The sequence below is a fragment of the Chinchilla lanigera genome, unplaced genomic scaffold, assembly GCF_000276665.1.
Source record: "Chinchilla lanigera isolate Chin_1 unplaced genomic scaffold, ChiLan1.0 scaffold00034, whole genome shotgun sequence".
Classification (NCBI taxonomy): Eukaryota; Metazoa; Chordata; class Mammalia; order Rodentia; family Chinchillidae; genus Chinchilla; species Chinchilla lanigera.
Genome location: NW_004955435.1, coordinates 4,644,740 through 4,664,783, shown reverse-complemented (window position 1 = coordinate 4,664,783; position 20,044 = coordinate 4,644,740). Strand labels below are relative to the sequence as shown.

General features: G+C 40.8%; 1 protein-coding gene across 1 annotated transcript in view; it reads right to left on the bottom strand.

The window, feature by feature from the left end:
• The window catches only part of Agl (amylo-alpha-1, 6-glucosidase, 4-alpha-glucanotransferase), a gene marked incomplete at its 5' end in the record, with an annotated part of 62,298 nt that overhangs the window by 19,656 nt on the left and 22,598 nt on the right, over positions 1–20,044 (bottom strand). The window contains 16 exon segments of the mRNA XM_013516512.1: positions 603–828; positions 2,376–2,478; positions 6,165–6,340; positions 7,492–7,625; positions 7,866–8,002; positions 10,620–10,750; positions 12,053–12,187; positions 12,279–12,391; positions 12,479–12,603; positions 14,325–14,475; positions 14,572–14,727; positions 14,835–14,936; positions 15,203–15,366; positions 15,798–15,921; positions 17,742–17,929; positions 19,662–19,801. Of these exon segments, the coding sequence (XP_013371966.1) occupies positions 603–828; positions 2,376–2,478; positions 6,165–6,340; positions 7,492–7,625; positions 7,866–8,002; positions 10,620–10,750; positions 12,053–12,187; positions 12,279–12,391; positions 12,479–12,603; positions 14,325–14,475; positions 14,572–14,727; positions 14,835–14,936; positions 15,203–15,366; positions 15,798–15,921; positions 17,742–17,929; positions 19,662–19,801 (2,305 nt within the window).

Here is a 20,044-nt window from a genome sequence, read left to right as displayed (position 1 = left end):
AAGCCACACAAATAAACTATAACAAAAGCAGGTTAGAAGCAGCCCAAGTCTGATCTCTGTACATTTCTCACTGAGGAAAAAACTAAAACAAAATGTTCATCCAGTGCCCACGATAAACTCTGAGGTCCTGGACTGGTCGGCAAGGCCTCCTCCTACCGCCTCTCCGCCACAGCCTGGGCCGGAACCGCACCGGGCCGCACCGCGCCCCAACCAGCCCAGTGCTCTGTGCTTCGCGGCCCGCCTCTTCGCTACCGGGCACCCGCCTCGGCTCTCCTAAACCCGTGCGGACCACGGGAGGCTCAGGCAGGCAGAGCTCTCGCTACCGTCTGGAGCCCTCCCTGACCCCCCGCGAGTCTCTCATGAGACTACACAGCACTTCCCTGTGACGTCCTGCGACGGTTCTAGTACGTATCGACACGTCGATTCGCCTACCATGTTGCCTGCTCTTTAGGCAAGGAGCAGTCTTAACTCTGCCATCTCTCACAGGACAACACGAGCTACATACATGTTGATATCTGAATAATGCTTAAGATTGAGACTCTTAGTTATATTTATTTTACATTAAAAACAGAAACCCTATTTTAGGAAGGAATTATTTTTACCAGTGTGCCAGCAGGCAAAGGCGCAGAGTCGTCCGTTGGGTACATCCTGGAAACCGGGCACTTGAGAATGTCCAGCCCGTTCGGGACGCATGTGCAGTAATCCTGAACACACTGCAGCCACCACCACACGGCGTCCCGGCAGTTGTATCTGGCGTGCACGCCCTCACCGAGGAGGTTGGGAATGAGACCGTGCCGCAGAGTGCCAGCGAACGCCAAGATAATGTTCCTGGAACAACGCCGTTCCACAGGTCATTTGAAATGAAAACGAACAGATGGAGACAAAAAACGGTCACTTTCCATGATTCTATGTCGGACGCATGTTAACCCGGCCTTACTTGCTGTAATCAATGCTTATTCTGTCACATTATGACCACGATAGGGTCAGAAACCCCGACGCCAGCCGTCGCCGCTCCCCTAACAATCTGCGAACTTCCCTCTCTGGAAGAGCGTTTTCATCTGTGGAGTTAGGAATTGGGCAGTTTTCCAGTCCCTCACAGCTCTGGAATCTTTTTTTTTTTTTTTTTTGGACTGGGAATTGAACTCAGGACCTTGCACTTGCCAGGGAGACGCTTATGCCACTGAGCTGTATGTCTAGCCCTAGAATCTATGTTTGAAATCCACAGCATTTCAAAATCCAAGTCACTATCAACATGAATTGTATTATTTTAAAAAAGCAGCCATCAAGAGCAAAGCAAATGTGTAAGAAAACAAATAGGTACAAGTTAACGTTGAAAAACATGTTTAGAAACTGGTCAAAGACAGTTTATCTTTGAAGGTATCGTTCTACTATCACATACCAAATGAAAACTGAGCCTGTGGGAGGACATGTTATTCCAGAAAGAACATGAAATTACTACAGAACAAGAGGGCTGAGGTCTAAATCTTAGGTTTGCTATCTGTACGATCCTGGAAAAAGTCATTGAAAGATGTCCAGCCATTAGTGATTTTCAGCTAAACCTTTCAGAAATTTTATTAATTCTATGTGTCTAATGCCCATCACTCCACCTGTGAGAAGAAAAAATACTGCTGGTACTTAAAGAGGGCAATTTCAGCTACTCTTCTGAGGGGACCAAAATAAGGTGCCATATACAGCAAACGCTTCAAGCTCAGTTTTACCCTGCAGAACTGTGCTTCGAATTTCACGCTCAGGCTGCTGGTAACTGGGAACCTTGCGAAGACAAGTTTCCGCCAGCACCCCTGCTGGCCCCCGCTCCAGGTCGGGGCTCAGCGGTCTGCGCAGGCCCGGGGCCTGCCTTTCTGACCAACTCTCCGGGGCGGCGGCAGCACTGCTCTGCGCACAGCACAGCGAGACGCGCTGCCGCGGAGCCCTACGACCACTCGTGTCTGCTCGCGCTCCCCAGACCGAAGAGAACACTGCTTTCGGTCTAGCAAACATGAAACTGGAGGTCGCAAGGCCTGAAAACAAATACAGGGAAACCTGACTTATCTTTCTGTAAGACTCAGAGAACCAGCACTGCCTTTGTTATACGAGGCACAGAATAGTCACAAATTTTGTTTTATTGAAATAAGTTTGCAAATACTGAAGACAGCCTGACCTTAATGTGAAAGAACAGAATTTAGTAACCTCAAGGATTTTTTCCTCTCTTAAAATTATCTTCCATGACCCTATTAAATGAATGTATGAAAAATAGAAACGGCTAAGGAAAACAGCTCTCACATGCTGCTGACAGCAGGTGGGGAAGGAAGACGTGTGAAGAGCGGGTACAAAGCACTGGGACATAAGCTTGCACGGTAACTTTTCCGATCTCTTACCTGGCCTCTAAGTAGCGTCCAGTAACCAGCAAAAGACCTCTAAGTGCAATGAACGTATCCCTTCCCCAACAGCGGAAAAGACCAGCAGAAAAATGAGGCAAGCCTAACAGAAGAGACAACAAAGTAACACATTACTCATGTCACCTGCAGAGCTATGAACAACATTAGCACGGAACAGTCTCTAAACCTGGGGTAAAAGGACAGGTTACAAGGAGTTGGCAGACCCTTTTAAACTATCTGCAACACGTATGTCCACACTTAGATTAACTTTTATGGAATAAGGGTCTATAGTCGTATCAGATTCTTAAAGGAGCACGTGACCCCAAGGAGATTAAGTACGGGTCGCTGAGGTTCCCCCTTCACCCCTTCGTGGTGCTAGGGATCAAACCCAGGGCGTTACATGCTCGGCGAGCACTCTGCCACTGGGTTATCGACCCTCAGCCTTGAGCACCTGTGCTAGAAAGGGACACTTAACTGAAGCCCAGTACGCAGCCCCGGCTGGCCTTGAACTTGTGGTGCTGCTCCCGCCCCACCCTCCGGGGCACGGATTACAAGCGTGTCCCTCCCTGCCCCCTTTGAATGTGTCTTTAAACACAGATAAAGTTGCTTTTAACAAATTAAAAGCTTAAAATCAGAAATCAAATACTTAACACATAAAGTAGCACAATATATTATTTATTAATTATAAACCTAAAAAGATTCTGTGCTGACTTCAGGACAATACATAAATCTGAATATGAACTAATTACCCGAATGATACCGAGCTAAATATGTTTATTAATCTATATCCTACACTCAGAATTTATTACTAAATTTCCATTAATTTAATACAACTTCAACTCTGTACACATGGGGCTGGGGATTTAGCTCAGCGGCAAAGCGCCTGCCTGTCAAGTGCAAGGTCGTGAGTTCGGTTCCCGGTACCGGAGAAAAACCAAAAAAAAAAAAAAAAAACAAAAAAAACTCTGTACACAATGCTTATAATTTTTAGCAATTAAAAATTACTTTTAAAAAGTGTTACATTTTCATAGAAACAGCTTTTATAGATGAAAACAAGGACTATACATGCTAAATAATGTAAACGTTCCAAGTAACAACATTTATGCATGAGGCAAAATAGGATGATTCCTGGAAAGTAACCTCAAATTTTACTTTTAGATTGCGTTCGATACTGGGGGTTCAAGCCAGGGCTTTACTCATGCTGGGTAAGCACTGCATTTTACTTACTGCTAGCTGTTCGTTGCGTGACAGTATCTCCCCAACAGAAAGTAAGACCCACGATGACGGAGACTTTATCTGCTTTCCTTATCATGTACATCTATCCATTCACTGAAAACCGTAACTCTTATACTATATATCCCTATAAATATTTGTTGAATGAATAACAGACCAATGCTAAAATGTAAATTCAGAAGTGAAAGGATGACCAAAATAAAATTTTGGCATTGCTAAGTGTACTTCACAATTTAAATTTCTGCTCAGTTTAAATTCTGGGGGCCTTCACTTTATAGGGGATTGGAGGTTAGTTTCTTCCATTAAGAAAGATCAGAGCTAAGGGCAACACTATACCTTTTCCCACATTAATTCCAATGTGGCAGGACAAAATCTCCCCAAACACACTAAGTGTTATATACGGTTGATAGTTGATAACGTCGATGATGAGGACAATGACAGTACTTAACACATACATAATATTCTGTGCAGACTTCCTAGTACTTTACCCCACTTAACTTCTCATATGTGACATGTGTAGACATAGATTTGAGGGTGAGTTTGGATTGGTTTGTCCTAAAATATACATAGGCTGTCTTTGCTGCAAAGTAAGGGCTATAAGATCTCTAGCTCTGACACATGGAGATGTTTATACTAACTTTCTGACCTCTCAGGCTTCCCATCTTGTAGATCACACACACTTTGAGTAATTTCTCCTTGTTTTTGTTTGTTTTTTGAGACAGGATCCACTCTGAGCCCCTTATGTTGCCCAGGCTGGCTTCAGACTCACAGTGGCCCTTCTGTCTCAGTCTCTGAAGTGCTGAGACTGCAGGTATGTGCCACCACGCCCAGCATGTGCAGTGATTTCTACTTTGTCAGTTATTATCAAAGTTCAGAATTAAGAAAATCTAATATCATCATCAAAGAAAACTTTCCCTTCCATCCAGTTTTTAAAAATGAATCCCTAAAAACCTTATCTGTAAATCTCAGTATAGTCCTATTTTTTTGTCAGTGTTGGTTAGGCAAAACACTCTCTTAGGACACCAGAACCAAACACCAAACTATCTATCTATATTTATTTATTGTACTTAATACACACATGTAGCAAATACTGTAATTCATGTCAGTATGACTTATAAATAAATGTGTAAGTTCTGGGGGGTGTTTAACAACAGCAGCATACAACTGAAAAGATGAAGATAACTATTTTATAGAATAAGCTTTTAAAAAGTAGCCTCCAAAATCAAACTTGTCACACCTCCGTTTCTTCCCACAATGGGCCAGTTCAGTTTCATGTACAATGGATAGGTTCACAGAGGAGCAACGGCACTAGAAAGACATCAGTCAAGTGAAATGTGAAACACAATTATAAAATTACAAGTTTTGATTTTATTCCTTTTTAAAATTTTTTTTTGCCGCGCATGGTGGCACATGCCTGTCATGCGAGCTCTCAGGAGGCTGAAGCAGGATCGTCAGAGGAGCTCGAGACCAGCCTCGGCCACAAGTGAGCTCGAGGCCAGCCTGAACTGCATGGTGAGACCCTGTCTGAAAGAGACCAAAAAAAAAAAAAAATTTTTTTTTTTCAGTTTAAATGTTTCTGTGGAGTGGGGGATTAAGCCTAGGATTTCATGCATACTATTCTACCAATGAGTTACATCCCCAGACCTAAAACCAAGTTTTTTGTATTTTTATGACCATTCTAAATGAAGAAATAATTTCTATTTTAATTGTTGGGTACTATGAAGTCTTTCATCTGATCTAAGCAGATGTAAATTTAAGGAAATTTAAATTTAATGCAGGGAGACACACACAAATATTATTTTCTTTCTATACTTTTTATATATTAGTTTTTTTTTTTAATATATATTAGTTTTGAAAGCTCTAAACTTCAGTGGCCTTAAATACTAAATGCTTTCTAGAAATGTAGTGGAGATTTGTAAAAAAAAGAAAAGCCTATTCTTTAGCCTATTTTGCTTACTTGATTAACATTTTAAATCTATTTGCAGGAAAGGATGCCAGTAAACTTGGCTGAAAGTATCCGACTGCAAGTAGATACATAACAAAATTTACTTAACTTTTTTTTTTTTTGTCTTTTTTGAAGCAGGGTCTCACTATACAGTTCAGGCTGGCCTTGAGCTCACTTTGTAGCCCAAGCTGGTCTCACACTTGCAACGACCCTCAGCCTCCCGAGTGCTGGGATTGCAGGTGTGCACAACACCTGGCTCTTAACATTTGTTTTGTGTCCTGCAACTTTCAGAATACCTTCAAATGGTCTTAGAGTAATTGCAAGGTTGGTTTTATTTTTTTTTTAAATTGGGTGAGAAATATAAGGAAAAGGTAGTAATTTATATTTGGTTTAAAATAATATGAAATGTCAACAGCTGGAAAACACATCTACAGAAGAAAAGAATTAGCCCATCAAAGTAGAAAAAACACACACATGCCCGGTGAACAGCTGTAACTGAATAGCACGTACGGTGACTATTTTTATAAGTTTACTACGCAGTAACATAAATGCTGAGTAACTTCATAAACTAGAAACTCATTTCCCCCAAGTATTCCTGTGAAACCCCTCACCTGCGGCCAGGGAGGCACAGCACTGCTCCCGCTCTCCCGTGGCCTCGTTGAGCCTGTAGGGCACGTCCCGCAGCGAAGGCGACAGAAGCGGGAGACACGGGAATTTTCCTACCCCGCACATCTGGACCGAACCCAGCGAGAGGTGCTTCACAAATGTTGAACCATTCTGAACAAAGCTGTAACAAATTAAAAATGTTATTCCAGAAAGACAAAAATTTTTAGCAGTTTTTATTTTGCTTGGGTTTTTCCCTTCAAATGATGTCTCTACACAAATGTGTAAAATTTCACAATATAGTTTAAAAACAAATGTTGCATTTGACTGAATTTCAAAAGTGCTTTTACGTCACCCATCATTTCAGCCAGCGTTAAGCCTGAGGCCTGTTATAAAACAAATGGTAGAGTGAGGTTTCATTTTGCTGAAATGATGTCCCGACCAGTTTAGTGGCTCTCACAGATTCATTTTAGGAAATTGCATCATAAAAAGCAATTTTGATTAATAAAAATAGCAAATTAAATTTTCTTTCTAATGATGAAAATAAAAAACTCTCAGGAGGCTGAGACAGGAGGATTGCTGTGAGTTTGAGGCCAGCCTGGACTACAAAGTGACTTAGCTCAAGAAGAGAGCCTGACTACACAGTGAGAACTTATCTGAAAACAAAAAACAAAAAAACAAAAAAAAAAAAAGGAAAGAAAAAAAAACCTATGTGTATATATTTTAAAATTTTTATCAATTAACAAGTCAGTGAATGAACAGAAACAAGTGATATAAAACTGATTCATCTCAGAACATTTTTTTTGTTTGATAAGAGGGTCTCACTATGTAGTGCAGGCTTGTCTTGAACTTATGTAGCCCAGGTTGGCCTTGATCTCACGGTGATCCTCCTGCCTCAGCCTCCCAAGTGCTAGGATTACATGCAAGTGCCACTTTCCCCTCACTTTTTGAGATAGGGTCTTGTCACATAGGTCAGGCTAGTCTCAAATGTACTATACAGACCAAGCTGGTTTTGAACTTGCTGTATAGCCTACACTAGCCTTGCACTAGAGATCTTCCTGCCTCAGCCCCCAAGTACCAGGATCACAGGTATGCACCATATGCCCAGTTTTGGAACAGGTTTTTAATATGTAAGTTTGTTTTTGTATGTTCCAGACTAGAAGATACTGATAAACCCACTACTTAAAAACATTTTCAATCTATACCTATGACAATTCCTCATGTTCTGTTCTTTTAAGAGTGTGTGTGTATACATATATATGAAGAATACATATAAAATAACTCTGTATTAATTTTCTACATAAACGTGTATTTACTCAAGTTTTTTGGATATACCTTGACATCTGCTTCCACGCTGTATCCAGAAGAGTGGTATATACACCAATTAATATAGCATCAAAGTAACACGGGATAAGGTATCGTGGGATCTGCTTCAGGTAGGAGAACATGGCCTGCAACCATTTGCCAACCTGTCCCAAAAGCAATTTTAAAGGTTAATTCAGTGTGTCTACAGTATATTTTAGGAGGTGAATCTGAAATGTAACTTTCTTATCTGCTAATTCATTAACAACATTTCCACTTACTACAACTGAAAGGTGATGTAGGGAAGAAAATGTTCAAAAACCACGTAAGTATTATACATGAAATGGTCATGTAATTCTTCCTGTGGTCGTGATTATTTACTTGGATTAGAATATAGCTGTACTTACTTCAGCAATCGTTCCAGATCGTGAAATAAGCCGGCCACTGACATAGTCAATCATCCAATCTCCAGATCTCAAATTACCACAAAAAGGATGTCCCAAGTCATTCTTTGGTCTTATTTCTGCCAATACGGACATTAATCCTGAAAATTCAAAGATAAAGCATGCTACCTTACTGGCAGAGTCACCGTCCCCATGACCAAGACTGTGACAGCCCCGAAGGAGAGGGCTGCACACAGAGGCCGGCGGCAGGGCCGCCCGTCACGGTGACAGCTGTCAGGGCAGGAGGTAGGTGTGGAAGTACCGGCCGAGCCAGGACACAGACACATCCTGAGGAGGACTCTCCGCACAGCCGGAACTTCCGGGACTGGCTTTATTTTTACTAATTTGCATTTTAATGTTATAATACATTCAAAGGCAGCTGGGGTAGCTCTTCTGCCTGAAGGTATCCAGAAGGAAAAATATTTATTAGCCTGTATCTTTTCACATTAAGAAGTGGTAGATTCACTAATATTTCAGCAGCATTTAAGCAAATCATACAAGCAGTTTCACAGAGAGGAAGAATTTGTATAGTGATACGCACCTTCATAAAACAAAAACTACTGGACATAAATGGACAGATTCTAATACCATCATAGCAGGAGACCTCAACTTTCTGTTGTTGCAATTAGACAGTTCAGTCAGAGAAAAAATTAACAGGAAATACCAGAGTTAAACCACAGCACTGACCAAATGGATTTAACAGATAGCTACAGAGCATTTCATTAAATGACAAAAGAATATACATTTTTCTCATTAGTATATGGAGTTTATTCCAAAATAGACCATATCTTAGGACACAAAGCATGCCTAAATACATACAAAAGAATTTAAATAATCTTCTGCATATTATTAAATCATAGTGGAATGAAGCTAGAAATCAATAGGAAAAGAAACCACAGAAATTACACATTAACACATAAAAATTGCACAGTACGTTACTACATAATCAACAGATCACAGAAGCAATCAGGGGTGAAATAAAGAAGTTTCTAGAATCAAATGACAACTGAAGCACAAGATGCCGGAGTGCATGGGACACAATGGATGTAATACGAGGAGGGAGGTTTACAGCTGTGGACGTGTAAACATTAAAGGAAGTGAGCAACCCCAAGTAACCTCGTGATCACGTCAAGTCCCTAGAAAACAAAACAATCCAACCTGAAATTCACAGGAGGAAATGAATTATAGAGAGCCGAGTGGAAATTAATGAAATTGAGACTAAAAAAATACAACGGATCATGAATCAAGAGCTGGTTCACTGATAGGATAAACAACACTGACAAACCACAGGCCAAACTTACCAAAAGTAAGAGGAAAGAAAAAACTTCAGTCAACAGAATTAGAAATACAGAAGGCAGAATCAAAATGGACACCACCAAAATCTACAGGGTTATAAGGAACTACTTCAAAAAATAATACTCCAATAAATTGGAGAACCTAGATGAAATGGTGTAATTCCTAGACAAAAATGAATTACCAAAATTGAACCAAGAAGATATAAAAACTTTGAGCAGATGAACAATAGGCAACAAAATACTGACAGTAATAAAAACTCTACCAACAACAAAAAAAAGCCCAAGACAGGGTGTGGCGGTGCACGCCTGTAATCCCAGCACTCGCGAAGCTGAGGCAGGAGGATTGTTGCGAGTTCAAGACCAGCCTGGGCTACAAAGTGAGCTCAAGGCCAGCCTGAACTGCATAGCAAGACCCTGTCTCAAAAAGACAAAAAAACAAACAAACAAACAACAAACGCCCAGGAAATGATGGATTCACCATAGAATTCCAGCAGAACTTCACTGATGATCTAATGCCAATACTCCTCAAACTCTTCAAGGAAAGGAGTATATACTACCAAACTAATTCTTGGAAACTGGCATTACCCTGATACCAAAATTGGACAGGGATTTAACAAAAAAGGAAACTCCAGGCAATCTCAATGAACTCACATGCAAAAATCCTCAAGAAGATACTGGCAAGTAAAATGTAAAAAGCAGAATGCAACAAATCATCAAAAAGATCATACATGAGGGACCAAGCTGGCTTCATTCCCCAGATACAAGGGTGGTTCAACATACACAAATTAATAAATGTAATCTATCACATAAACAGAATCAAGGATAAAAACCACATCATCATCATCTCCACAGACGCAGAAAAAGCCTTTGACAAAATCTAATACTGATTCATGATTAAAAAAAACCCTTAGAAAATAGGTATAGAGGGATATTATCTCAACCTGATCAAATGTTTTTTATAACAAATCTGTCATATTAAATTAATGGGGGGAAAGCTGAAAGCTTTCCCTCTAATATCAGGAATAAGACAAGAATATCCACTATTACCACTCCTGTTCAACACAGTCCTAAAAATACTAACCGGAGCAATCAGGCAAGAGAAAGAAACAAAAGGGATATGTATAAGAATGGAAGAAGTCAAGTCATCATTTGCAGGTGGCATTATCCTTTATATAGAAGATTTTAGAATTAATAACCAGATTCAGTATTGTAGCAGGACACAAAATCAACACATAGAAATCAAAAGTGTTCTTGTACACCCCAAAGATGAACTCACTGAGAAAGAAATTAGGAAAATGATACCATTCACAATAGCACCAAGAGAAATCAAATAGGAGTTAGCCCACCGAAGAAGTGAAAAACCTCCACAAAGAAAAAAATAAGCAAAACCAGCCCCGAAACCAACCTGACAGTGCTCGCTTACCTTGCAGACCTGCGTATTTCAGGGACAACCAGTTTGGTATGTTGTAACAACCGCCACCATCTTCTTGCTCTTCTGACTCACATCGGTAAAGTATTTGATTCAGTTCAGCCAAAGTCAATTTAGAGGCAATACTAAGTAAGAATTGAAGAATAAGGCAACTGGTTAAAAATACTATAAAATTTTACTTGCTGTCAATAAAAACAAAAGAAAATCTAAAAATCACCATCTTTCCCACACAAACACAAACTTGGCCATCTCTTCCAAAACTGTAGAACAAATTAAGTTTGTGAACCAAGATATCACTGTATAATAATATATATTCAGTATTTGTAAGGGTGGGTACTCTTACACAGATCTGAAGATACTCAATATAACCCTTCTGGAGGGGACCTGGCAGTATGTGTCAAAAGCCTTACATGTATGATACAGTCTAACTCCAAAATTCCATTTCTGGACTTTTTTCCTAGAACTATTGAGAGCAAACATGCATCAAGCATTTACTATGTCCCAGACTGTGTTAGTTGCTTTGCATATATTATTCTGTTTAACTGTTACAAAACTTCAGAGGTAGGTGGTATAATAAACTCCATTTCCAAAAGATGCAGAACGCTGTAAATAACTTGCCCGTGATCATACTAACCTCAGTGAAGTGGAAGTTAAACTAGGCTGAAACTTTAAAACCCACACTCTTCAGGGCTGTGTGGCACCACACGCTAGGGGATACTTAAGTATTCATTTAAGGATGAACGCACCATGGCACACATAATGGTGAATAATTAGCACTCTACCTGTCCCAGGCATGGAAAGTGACTACACTAATTACCATACATCTATAATAAAATAGTATCTGGACACTTCAAAAAAATGATGGAGCTGGGTGTGGTGGCAGGAGCCAGGCATGTTGGTGGAAGCCAGAGGTGGTGGAAGTTGGGCCTGGTGGTGCACACCTGTAATCCCAGCATTTAGGAGGCTGAGGCAGGAGAACTACCACGAGTTTGAGGCTAGCCTGGGCTACACGTGAGTTCAAGGCCAGCCTGAACGATATAGCAAGACCCTGTCAAAACATACACACATGCGTGCACACACATACACACAGACATGTTCTAAATGGTATGGTGTATGCAATTAACTCCCAAAGTCCTGAAACACTGCCTGTGTGTCTGTGTGTGCGTGCATGTGTGCGTGCACACGCAGGCCTGTAAGTACTTTTATCTCAGAGGAAGAGCGCGCTCAAAAAGGGTACGGTGACAGCACAACACTGACAGAACAGACACGGGCCCTGCTGGGCTTGGGCCACCCTGAGCAGCGAGGATAACGCGGATCTCACAAACGGCTCACGTCGTCGCAGTCAGATACACAAAGAACTGCTGACTTCTGGCGAGTGGTAACCAGTTCTCCAGGTGGTGAACCGCCACAACAGGAGGCGTACTTACGAAGCGAACGGGGCCTTTAAGATAGGGGCTGAGCTGTCAACAGCAAGGCTCCCAGCCTTAAAGTGCGGACTGAACTGCGTCAGATGGTTCCGCAGAATTCCAACAGCAGCCTGTGCGTGCGGATCAAGACTGACCCTAAACAAGAGCAGTACAAGGTGGTTAACCCTCAGGAGTAGTTTACTCAAAGTCAGCAAGATACGCAACAGTGTGCATGCTAATGACATACCTGAATATAATAACGCTCCCTGGAGACAAGTTCTCAAATTCTATCTCTTGAATATATTCATTGGGCCCTTTCGTGGCAATTCCAGCTTGTTTAACAATTTTACTTTCATTGAGCTTGGAAAAAAATGCATAAAAATCCGTTCAACAAATAATTCCCATGTCATTAAAGCGTCACACAGTCAGCAGTGCGAGCCCCGATACCTGAATGTGCTCTCTCATCTCCACGGTGATGTTCGGCATCCCGTTGATAGTATGCTCATCCTTTCTGTAAGGTTCTGCGCTCCTCTCAACAGTTCTAGCTTCAAGAACAACTTCTTCAATTTTGCCTAGAAACGTAAAATTTAACAAATTTTTAAAAGATTACTCCTAGTGCATATTAAAAAAATTAAATAAGAACACTGTTAACCATACAAAAGAATATAGGAATTGAATACTACCCAAACAAAATATGAAATATAGTGAAGATCACAGTTTTATAGACTGACAAATGGGAATACTTTATGAATGATCAATGACAAAAAATGTGATAACACGGCACAGTGTCTGAGTTCCGTAAGGGTAACTATGGCTGCTGGAAATGTAGCAGCTCAGTGGCAGAACTGCGTTTAGCAAACGTGAGGGTGTGAGTTCAACCCCCAGCACTAAAAAACACAAACCAAACAGGAAACCATGAACATTAGCAAAGATCAGACAAGCTTACTGAATATAAATTTTTGAACAGCTGTAGTGAATATTTAACCCTAAAACTACTGAGGTTGATAATTTTCAAAACTGGAGTTACACATCTTTAGCAACTAGCAACACATATAAAGTACGATTTTTATGGGACTCTTCATCACTAAGTCAGCGAACTTGGAGGCTGCTGTTTGTGCAAGAGCAAGGTCTGCTGTAATGCACTATCCATAATGTAAGAAAATGGGGGCTGGGGATTTAGCTCAGCAGCAAAGCGCCTGCCTGGCAAGCGCAAGGTCGTGAGTTCGGTTCCCGGCACCAGAGAAAAACCAAAAAAACCAAAACCAAAAAACCATAATGTAAGAAAACATACACACCTAGCAAAAAGTAAGTAATAATAAGGGACACTTATTATTACTCAGGGACACACGTTACAATTTGTTTTCGTTTTGTTTGACACAGGGTCTCCCTATGTAGATCAAAGTGGCCGTGAACTCACGCTGTAATGCAGCCTAGTCCTGAAATCATGGCAATCCTCCTGCCTCATCCTCCCAAGCGCTGGGGTTACAGATGTGCACCACCATGCCTGGTCATACTTTATAATTAGATGTCAAAGAAGAGACATAACTATGGTCGTTGTACGTTTGGAAGCGCGAGATCACTGGGTACTTTCAGGCTTCTCAAAGGAGACAGAGCTCTGGCCCTTGAAGGAGACACACAACGTGTGTGCAAGTACAAGCAAGCTGCCTGCGAAGAGTGAGAACAGCCATTTGGCTGAGACAGTAGAGTGGCGTAGGGCAGGATGGGGCCGAGGATGGGTTTGGGGAGTCTTAAGTATTAGGACGTTTTCCACTTGTGTTTACATAAACAATGCACACTTACACACAAACACGTGTGTATACATACGTATATACAGAAATATTTATACAGCATAGAGGATAAAAAATACATGGCCACTATATATACAATTAACTAAAAGGAACACTGTGTATTAAGACGTAAACGGAAGTATTTCAAACACTCAAAAAAGGTTAACATTTGGGACTACAGTATTTATTTCTGTTCAGATTTTGTTGCTGCAATAAAAATATATCCCGAAATCTCTGATTCATCTCAAAGACATGCACACTCGCACTGTCACACGACATACAATGACAACTCAATGTAACAGTACAGTACCTGTGCAATTTCATACACAGTTAAAATAACACTGACTGACTGAAACAGGGTCTCACTAGGTAGCGCAGACTGGCCTTGGACTCACTAGGTAGCCCAGGCAGGCCTTGAACTCAGTGACCCTCCTGCCTCAGTCTCCCAGGTGCTGGGATTACAGGCGTGCGCCCCCACGCCCAGCAAGAATCTGTAGACTGCATACCAGGAATGCACATCTGAGGCACTTCCTTGCTGTAAAATGAGGTCTTGGGGTTCCTGAAGGCAGTTCTCGACACAGCCACGACGGACTGATGGATGCTCGGCGAGTGCCTTGTTACCGCCACTATGTCTTCATCGACCTGATCTACATACACCTGAGGAGCGGGAAGAGCAACGAGGTGAGTTCTCAAATTGCAAAGTCTCTTTCTGAGAACCTTCAGGAAGAAACTTAGACGACTCAGGTCTCTTGCCTGAATAAAGCCTTTGGCTCCAAGCTCTTGATGAAGTTCATTGATGGCACGCCTGGCTGCGATAATCCCACTCTGGAAACTAACGTCACCCCGATTGGACGGCGGCGCTCCAGGGCTCCACTTGGTGTAAAACCGTTCTTCAGACACCACTGATATCTGGGGAAAAACATGGTCAGACATGTATTTTAGTTACACGAGAAGTTCTGATAAAAATGCTCGAAACTGGAAGCCACTGGGTTTTAGAGAACAACACACAAACAAACCTGATGAGGCACTAGTTCATCATAGCCCCGTGTGCTTCCACTAGCACAAGATGCCATAGAAACAATGGTGGCACTTGGGAGGGCGTCATAGGCTGATCTATGCTAGAAAACAAAAGCAAAGCGCACGTTTACACTCTTTCAAATGCAGTGACGTTCTACAGCATAATGAAGTAAACAGGTAAAACACACCTATGAGGTATTGTACATTAAGTTTTAAAACAACAGAATAGTCTAAAATCTAGGTATTACAATCACTTATAAATCTAATATCCTATTTCGAAGTCTGTGAATATTCTTGCTATAAAATTTGAGGACCAAATATCAAAACATTCAGTGAAACAGGTAAACAGAACTGGACAGACGCTTACCACAATAGGACACTCGTTGTCATGGGTGATATCCATGAACAGGGCGTGGGCGATGGCTGGCACCAGAGGCCTCAGACAGGGCTGAACGAAGGACCCCACAGGCTCCCCGCCGTATCGGTAAACCAGTCTGCCCTCCTCGTGACTGTTGTACGCACTCATTGCCTCTGCAGAGTATCACAGAACGCTTTATCAATCTCCACCGCTTACACATCCAGGAAGAGATTAGATTTCTTATCATGACTAATTTTTAAAATAAAGAACACATGTATTTTATAAAGAACAGTATGTTTTTAAGCAATTAAACAAATGTCAGCTAATTTCAATGATCAAGGAGGGCCTCATAACTTAACATCAGAAATGGCTCAAGTAGGAAGCATTTGTTTATTGAGGTTGTCTAGAAAAAATCTAGCGCCACCACTCCTGGCCAAAGCAGGCATTTTTACTGATAAAAAGAGTTACATAAAAAATTTCATATAGACTATTTAAATGAATAGACAAAGTTATTAAGCGTTTTACATAAAGCTCTTAAATGCCTTTTAATCTACTTAGACAAAAGGTAAAATTTTAGATAGGAAATATACTTCACTCAGCCTACCTCTTATTAAGGAACTAATGCCCAGTCTAGTGACAAAGATATTGTCCAGGTCTTCACTTCCTGTGAATAGTTCAGCTACTACATATAAATTGGGTTGTAATTTCCTAGCAGCATCCAACATGTACTGCAAGAAGCACAGTCACAAATGTAAAAGAAAGAGAAAAGCACGATGGGTTGGAAGGGAGAAGGCAAGACTAGGTGGGGACAGATGTACAGCAAGACAGAGTGGACATTCAAAGAGAATTTCCAAATAAATTTTGTTTTTACATGTAAGAAAAGACCAAGCAAACCGATACATGGAGGAGTAAGGGAATTTGTATAAAGTAAAACAGTTAAACAGGAAGATTAGATTTTGCAAAAGATATAGAGACACAAAGGAGAAAAAGGAAAAAGAAAAATATTAGTGTCATTAAAAATGTAATAGGTAACACTGCAAATCTGCCAATCCTCCCCCCATTTTTTATTTATTTATTTATTTATTTTTTGTTTTGTTTTTCTCCGGTACCGGGAACCGAACTCAAGACCTTGCGCTTGCCAGGCAGGCACTTTGCCGCTGAGCTGAATCCCCAGCCCCCCATTTTTTATTTTTAATACCTCTATTCAGTAGTCAGACTATTAATTTCTGGTTGGTTTATGAAGCTTATCATTACTGATAAATTCTCTGCTGGTAAATTATTTAACTATTGCAAAGATTAAGTCTGACTCGCTAAACTGAAGCCTGTAGATAATAATAAACTCTTAAGCTCTAACATCTTACAATTTATACTTGCATAATTTGTTTTACATTAGTGCTATCTAGCTGACAATCAAAGAATATTGATTTATAATCAGACATCAGATTAATTCCAAAGTTTTTTCACAAGTTGACAAAACAGCTGAAATTCTATTAGCTAACAATCCCAGAGGACTCTGTCATTTGAAGTTATGCAAATTAAATGCTGCCGTTCAGTTCTGACATAATGCCGCAACAATGTTGTAAGTGCTCACAGATTTGCTGTTGCTAAGGCTAATCGGTAAAGAAAGGGACCTGCCGCTTTTGGAGCTAAACAGTGTGCTACTAGTGCGACTAGCATCCCTAACCTCCAAAAGAAATCAGTTTCATCACAGGACCTGAGACATACATCACAACTGTGTGTAAAGCTTGTAGAAACAGGTAGTTTTCAAATAAGCACATATTTCCAAACAATACCAAATTATAAACTGGGGGCTATCGAACCTCTTAGAATGAAAATTTTAAGCGTTTATTCATGAAGCTGCAATAGGTAGGATATAATTGTATAAATGTTGGCATTATTCATAAGTAGCTTTTAAAAGTCCAATGGTAAATACACAATAGTTATGCTTATATTTTTTAATAAATAATTGGTATAAGTTGAGTCAGAAAGGCTAAAACAAGCCTCAATGCGGCACAATTTTAGAGTCTGAATCACCACCAACGGGCCTCCTGCAAAATGCTTCCTGGCCATGAAGGGGCAGAAAAGGGCTGCGAGCACAGTAGTAGAGCACCTGCCCACCACGACGGAGGCCCTGGGTTTGATCCCTAGATCCTCTTCCCTCCAAAATCTCTGCAATATACAGGAAACTCCTCAGCTTTACACTGGCTACTAGTACATACTGAAAGCAACCTAAGCAAAGGCACGTATTTCATCTATGATCACAGGCAACATAGTTTTGACATATATTGATAGATAAAAAAGGACCAATTCCCAAAACTGAAGTTTAAAAACTAACTTCTTAAACATTTTGTCACCCAGTTTTCCATAAGCACTCTATTTAGATTGTTAGTTAGGCAAATTATGCAAAAGTGTTAACTTTTAAGCACTCAACAACCAGAATCCAAACAGAAGGAAACATGTATCTACATAGCTGCTTAATTAAGCAAAGCTACGAAGGACTGCTGTTCATGTTCACTACTGTTTGATGCAGAGAACTGCGTTTCTGTACCTCGGCCACGTGGATAGGTGTGGAGTGGCAGTTATCCAGACGCATGCCCTGGAAGTAGGTCGCGGTTATCTCAGTGTACTTTTTCATGTGTGCCCAGAGGTAGGGACAGTCCTCTGGCTTACTCCCATAGCGCAGTTTCACACTGTCGCCCCAGCATATAAGTTCTCGCCGTAAGTAAACGTCCGAACCTGCTCAGAAAACAGCTTGCTTTCAATGGTTCAAGAAATAGAGTAAAAATGATTACCTGAGGAAACACTGTCATCTTCATTTTATTTAAAAAATGTTTATCCTAGTAGGTGTCTGCAGTTCAGTGATCACATTCACTGGGGGGCTGGCACTCATATGCAGCACATCTTAATTCTTTGCCCTTCCCCCTTCCCTCCACCTCCAGAGCTTCCCATTTGCAAAACACCCATGAAAGAAATACTGTCCTTTTTCTTTTTTTCAAGACAGGGTCTCACTATATAGCTCAGACTGGCCTTGAACTCCTGGTCACCCTCCTGCCTCAGTCTCCAGAGTGCTGGAGTGAATTATTTCTACCACACATGATCTGGTTAAATTGTACCTAAAGTGGTATGAGACAAAAATTTAGAATGAATACAGTATTAATTTGTATCTCATACTATTTTGAAAAATTCTAGCTTATGATCTCTTCAAAAAAATGTGGGCTTAATTTCAAAAATTCAAGTCGCTCCTTAAGCAAAAACAGTACTAGTAATATTACAGGCTCTTAAATACTACAGTTTTACCAAAACCACTTAAAGCTCCATCTCTACCTTTCTATTAATCTTTGAGAATAGTTTGCAGTACATCTTTGGCACACCCCAGAATGAATCATTTCACTTGGAATGGCTGGAAGACAGAGGGCTGATAGACGTAAGCCCGGAGTTACACAGTGACAGTCTTATAAGAACGTAAGAATTCTGATTTAACTTTAATGCTACTAAAATAAATTCTGAGTTCTGAAAGGCTGAAACTCCCACACCTCCTGCAGAACGTTTCCTAACAATGAAACAGTAGTAGGAAAAAAGATGCTAAAGGTAAGTGAGGGGAACCCAGAAACAATTCTTTCCAGTCTAACCATCTTTCAAATACTTCAGAGCCAGTGAGTGGAAATCTTTCTTGTAAGTTTAACAGCAATGGCTCCAAACATTTTAAAAGTGCAATAAAATAGTATTTTGCCCTAATAGTAGCTCATATAGATTCACAAAAAACATTAAATACATAAATTAAACACCTAAAAGCTCTTCTCTGCGGTGGGGGGTCGAGACAGTCTTGTTGTACAGTTCGGACTGGCCTTCAACTTGCAGCAATCCCCCGGCTGAGGTCTCTCAGGTATTGGGAGCACAGGTGCGCACCACGCCCACCCAGCTCAAAAGGTATCCAGTTTAAGGAAATGCAAGGCAGGAAGGCAAAGCCAGAAAAAGGTATGAATACCATCCTTTCAGTCAATACCTTTTCGTCTGTGAAATATTTATGGCTCATACCTATTTTATAAACATTCTAACTTATAGTCTGTTTTTAAAAAGTGCGCCCATAGCCAGATTGGTGGCGCACACCTGTAACTCCAGCACTCGGGAGGCTGAGGCAGGAGGATCGTTGCAAGTTCAAGACCAGCCTGGGCTACAAAGTGAGCTCAAGGCCAGCCTGGACTGCACAGAGAGACCCTGTCTCAAAAAGAAAAAGAAAACATTTAAATTGCTTCCTAAGAAAAAAAGAGTAAATGTAATTCGCTCTTTAAAGCTATAGTCACTCTCAAAAGTTTTCCTTCTTGTTTCTCTCAAACAGATGCACCCCTGATGCTTGTAGTGAAACAGCTGGAAAACTGGCCTTGCTGGGAAAGATCCAGTAGAACAGGTCACACTTGAACTCTCCAAGAACCCTTCCTCCCATTTCCACAGAAAGGGAAAAATGAGGTACCTGGCTCTGCGAAGTTTCGGAGAGGATCATCCCCCATCACCCACCCGTTATGTGCCATGAAAAAGCAGGCTTTATTTGGGGTGTGCATCATGGATTCTTCTGTGGATAAGGCCATCTCTTGAAATGGGAAAGTAAAATACCTAGACAGACAATGAAATATTAAATCCACACAGAGCAGCTCCTTGGAGAGAATCTGGATTTGCAACACTAAAAATTAAACTTCTCCCCTAATGAGTAGAGTCAATAAAATTAGCTTGACACCATTTCCAGGATATAAAATCCAAATAGAAAGACAGACTTTTTGAGTTACTCTAGAAGGATCTGAAGAGGGGGAATTAAAATTGTGCCATATACAGCTAACTTTTAAAGTAATTTTTAAAACC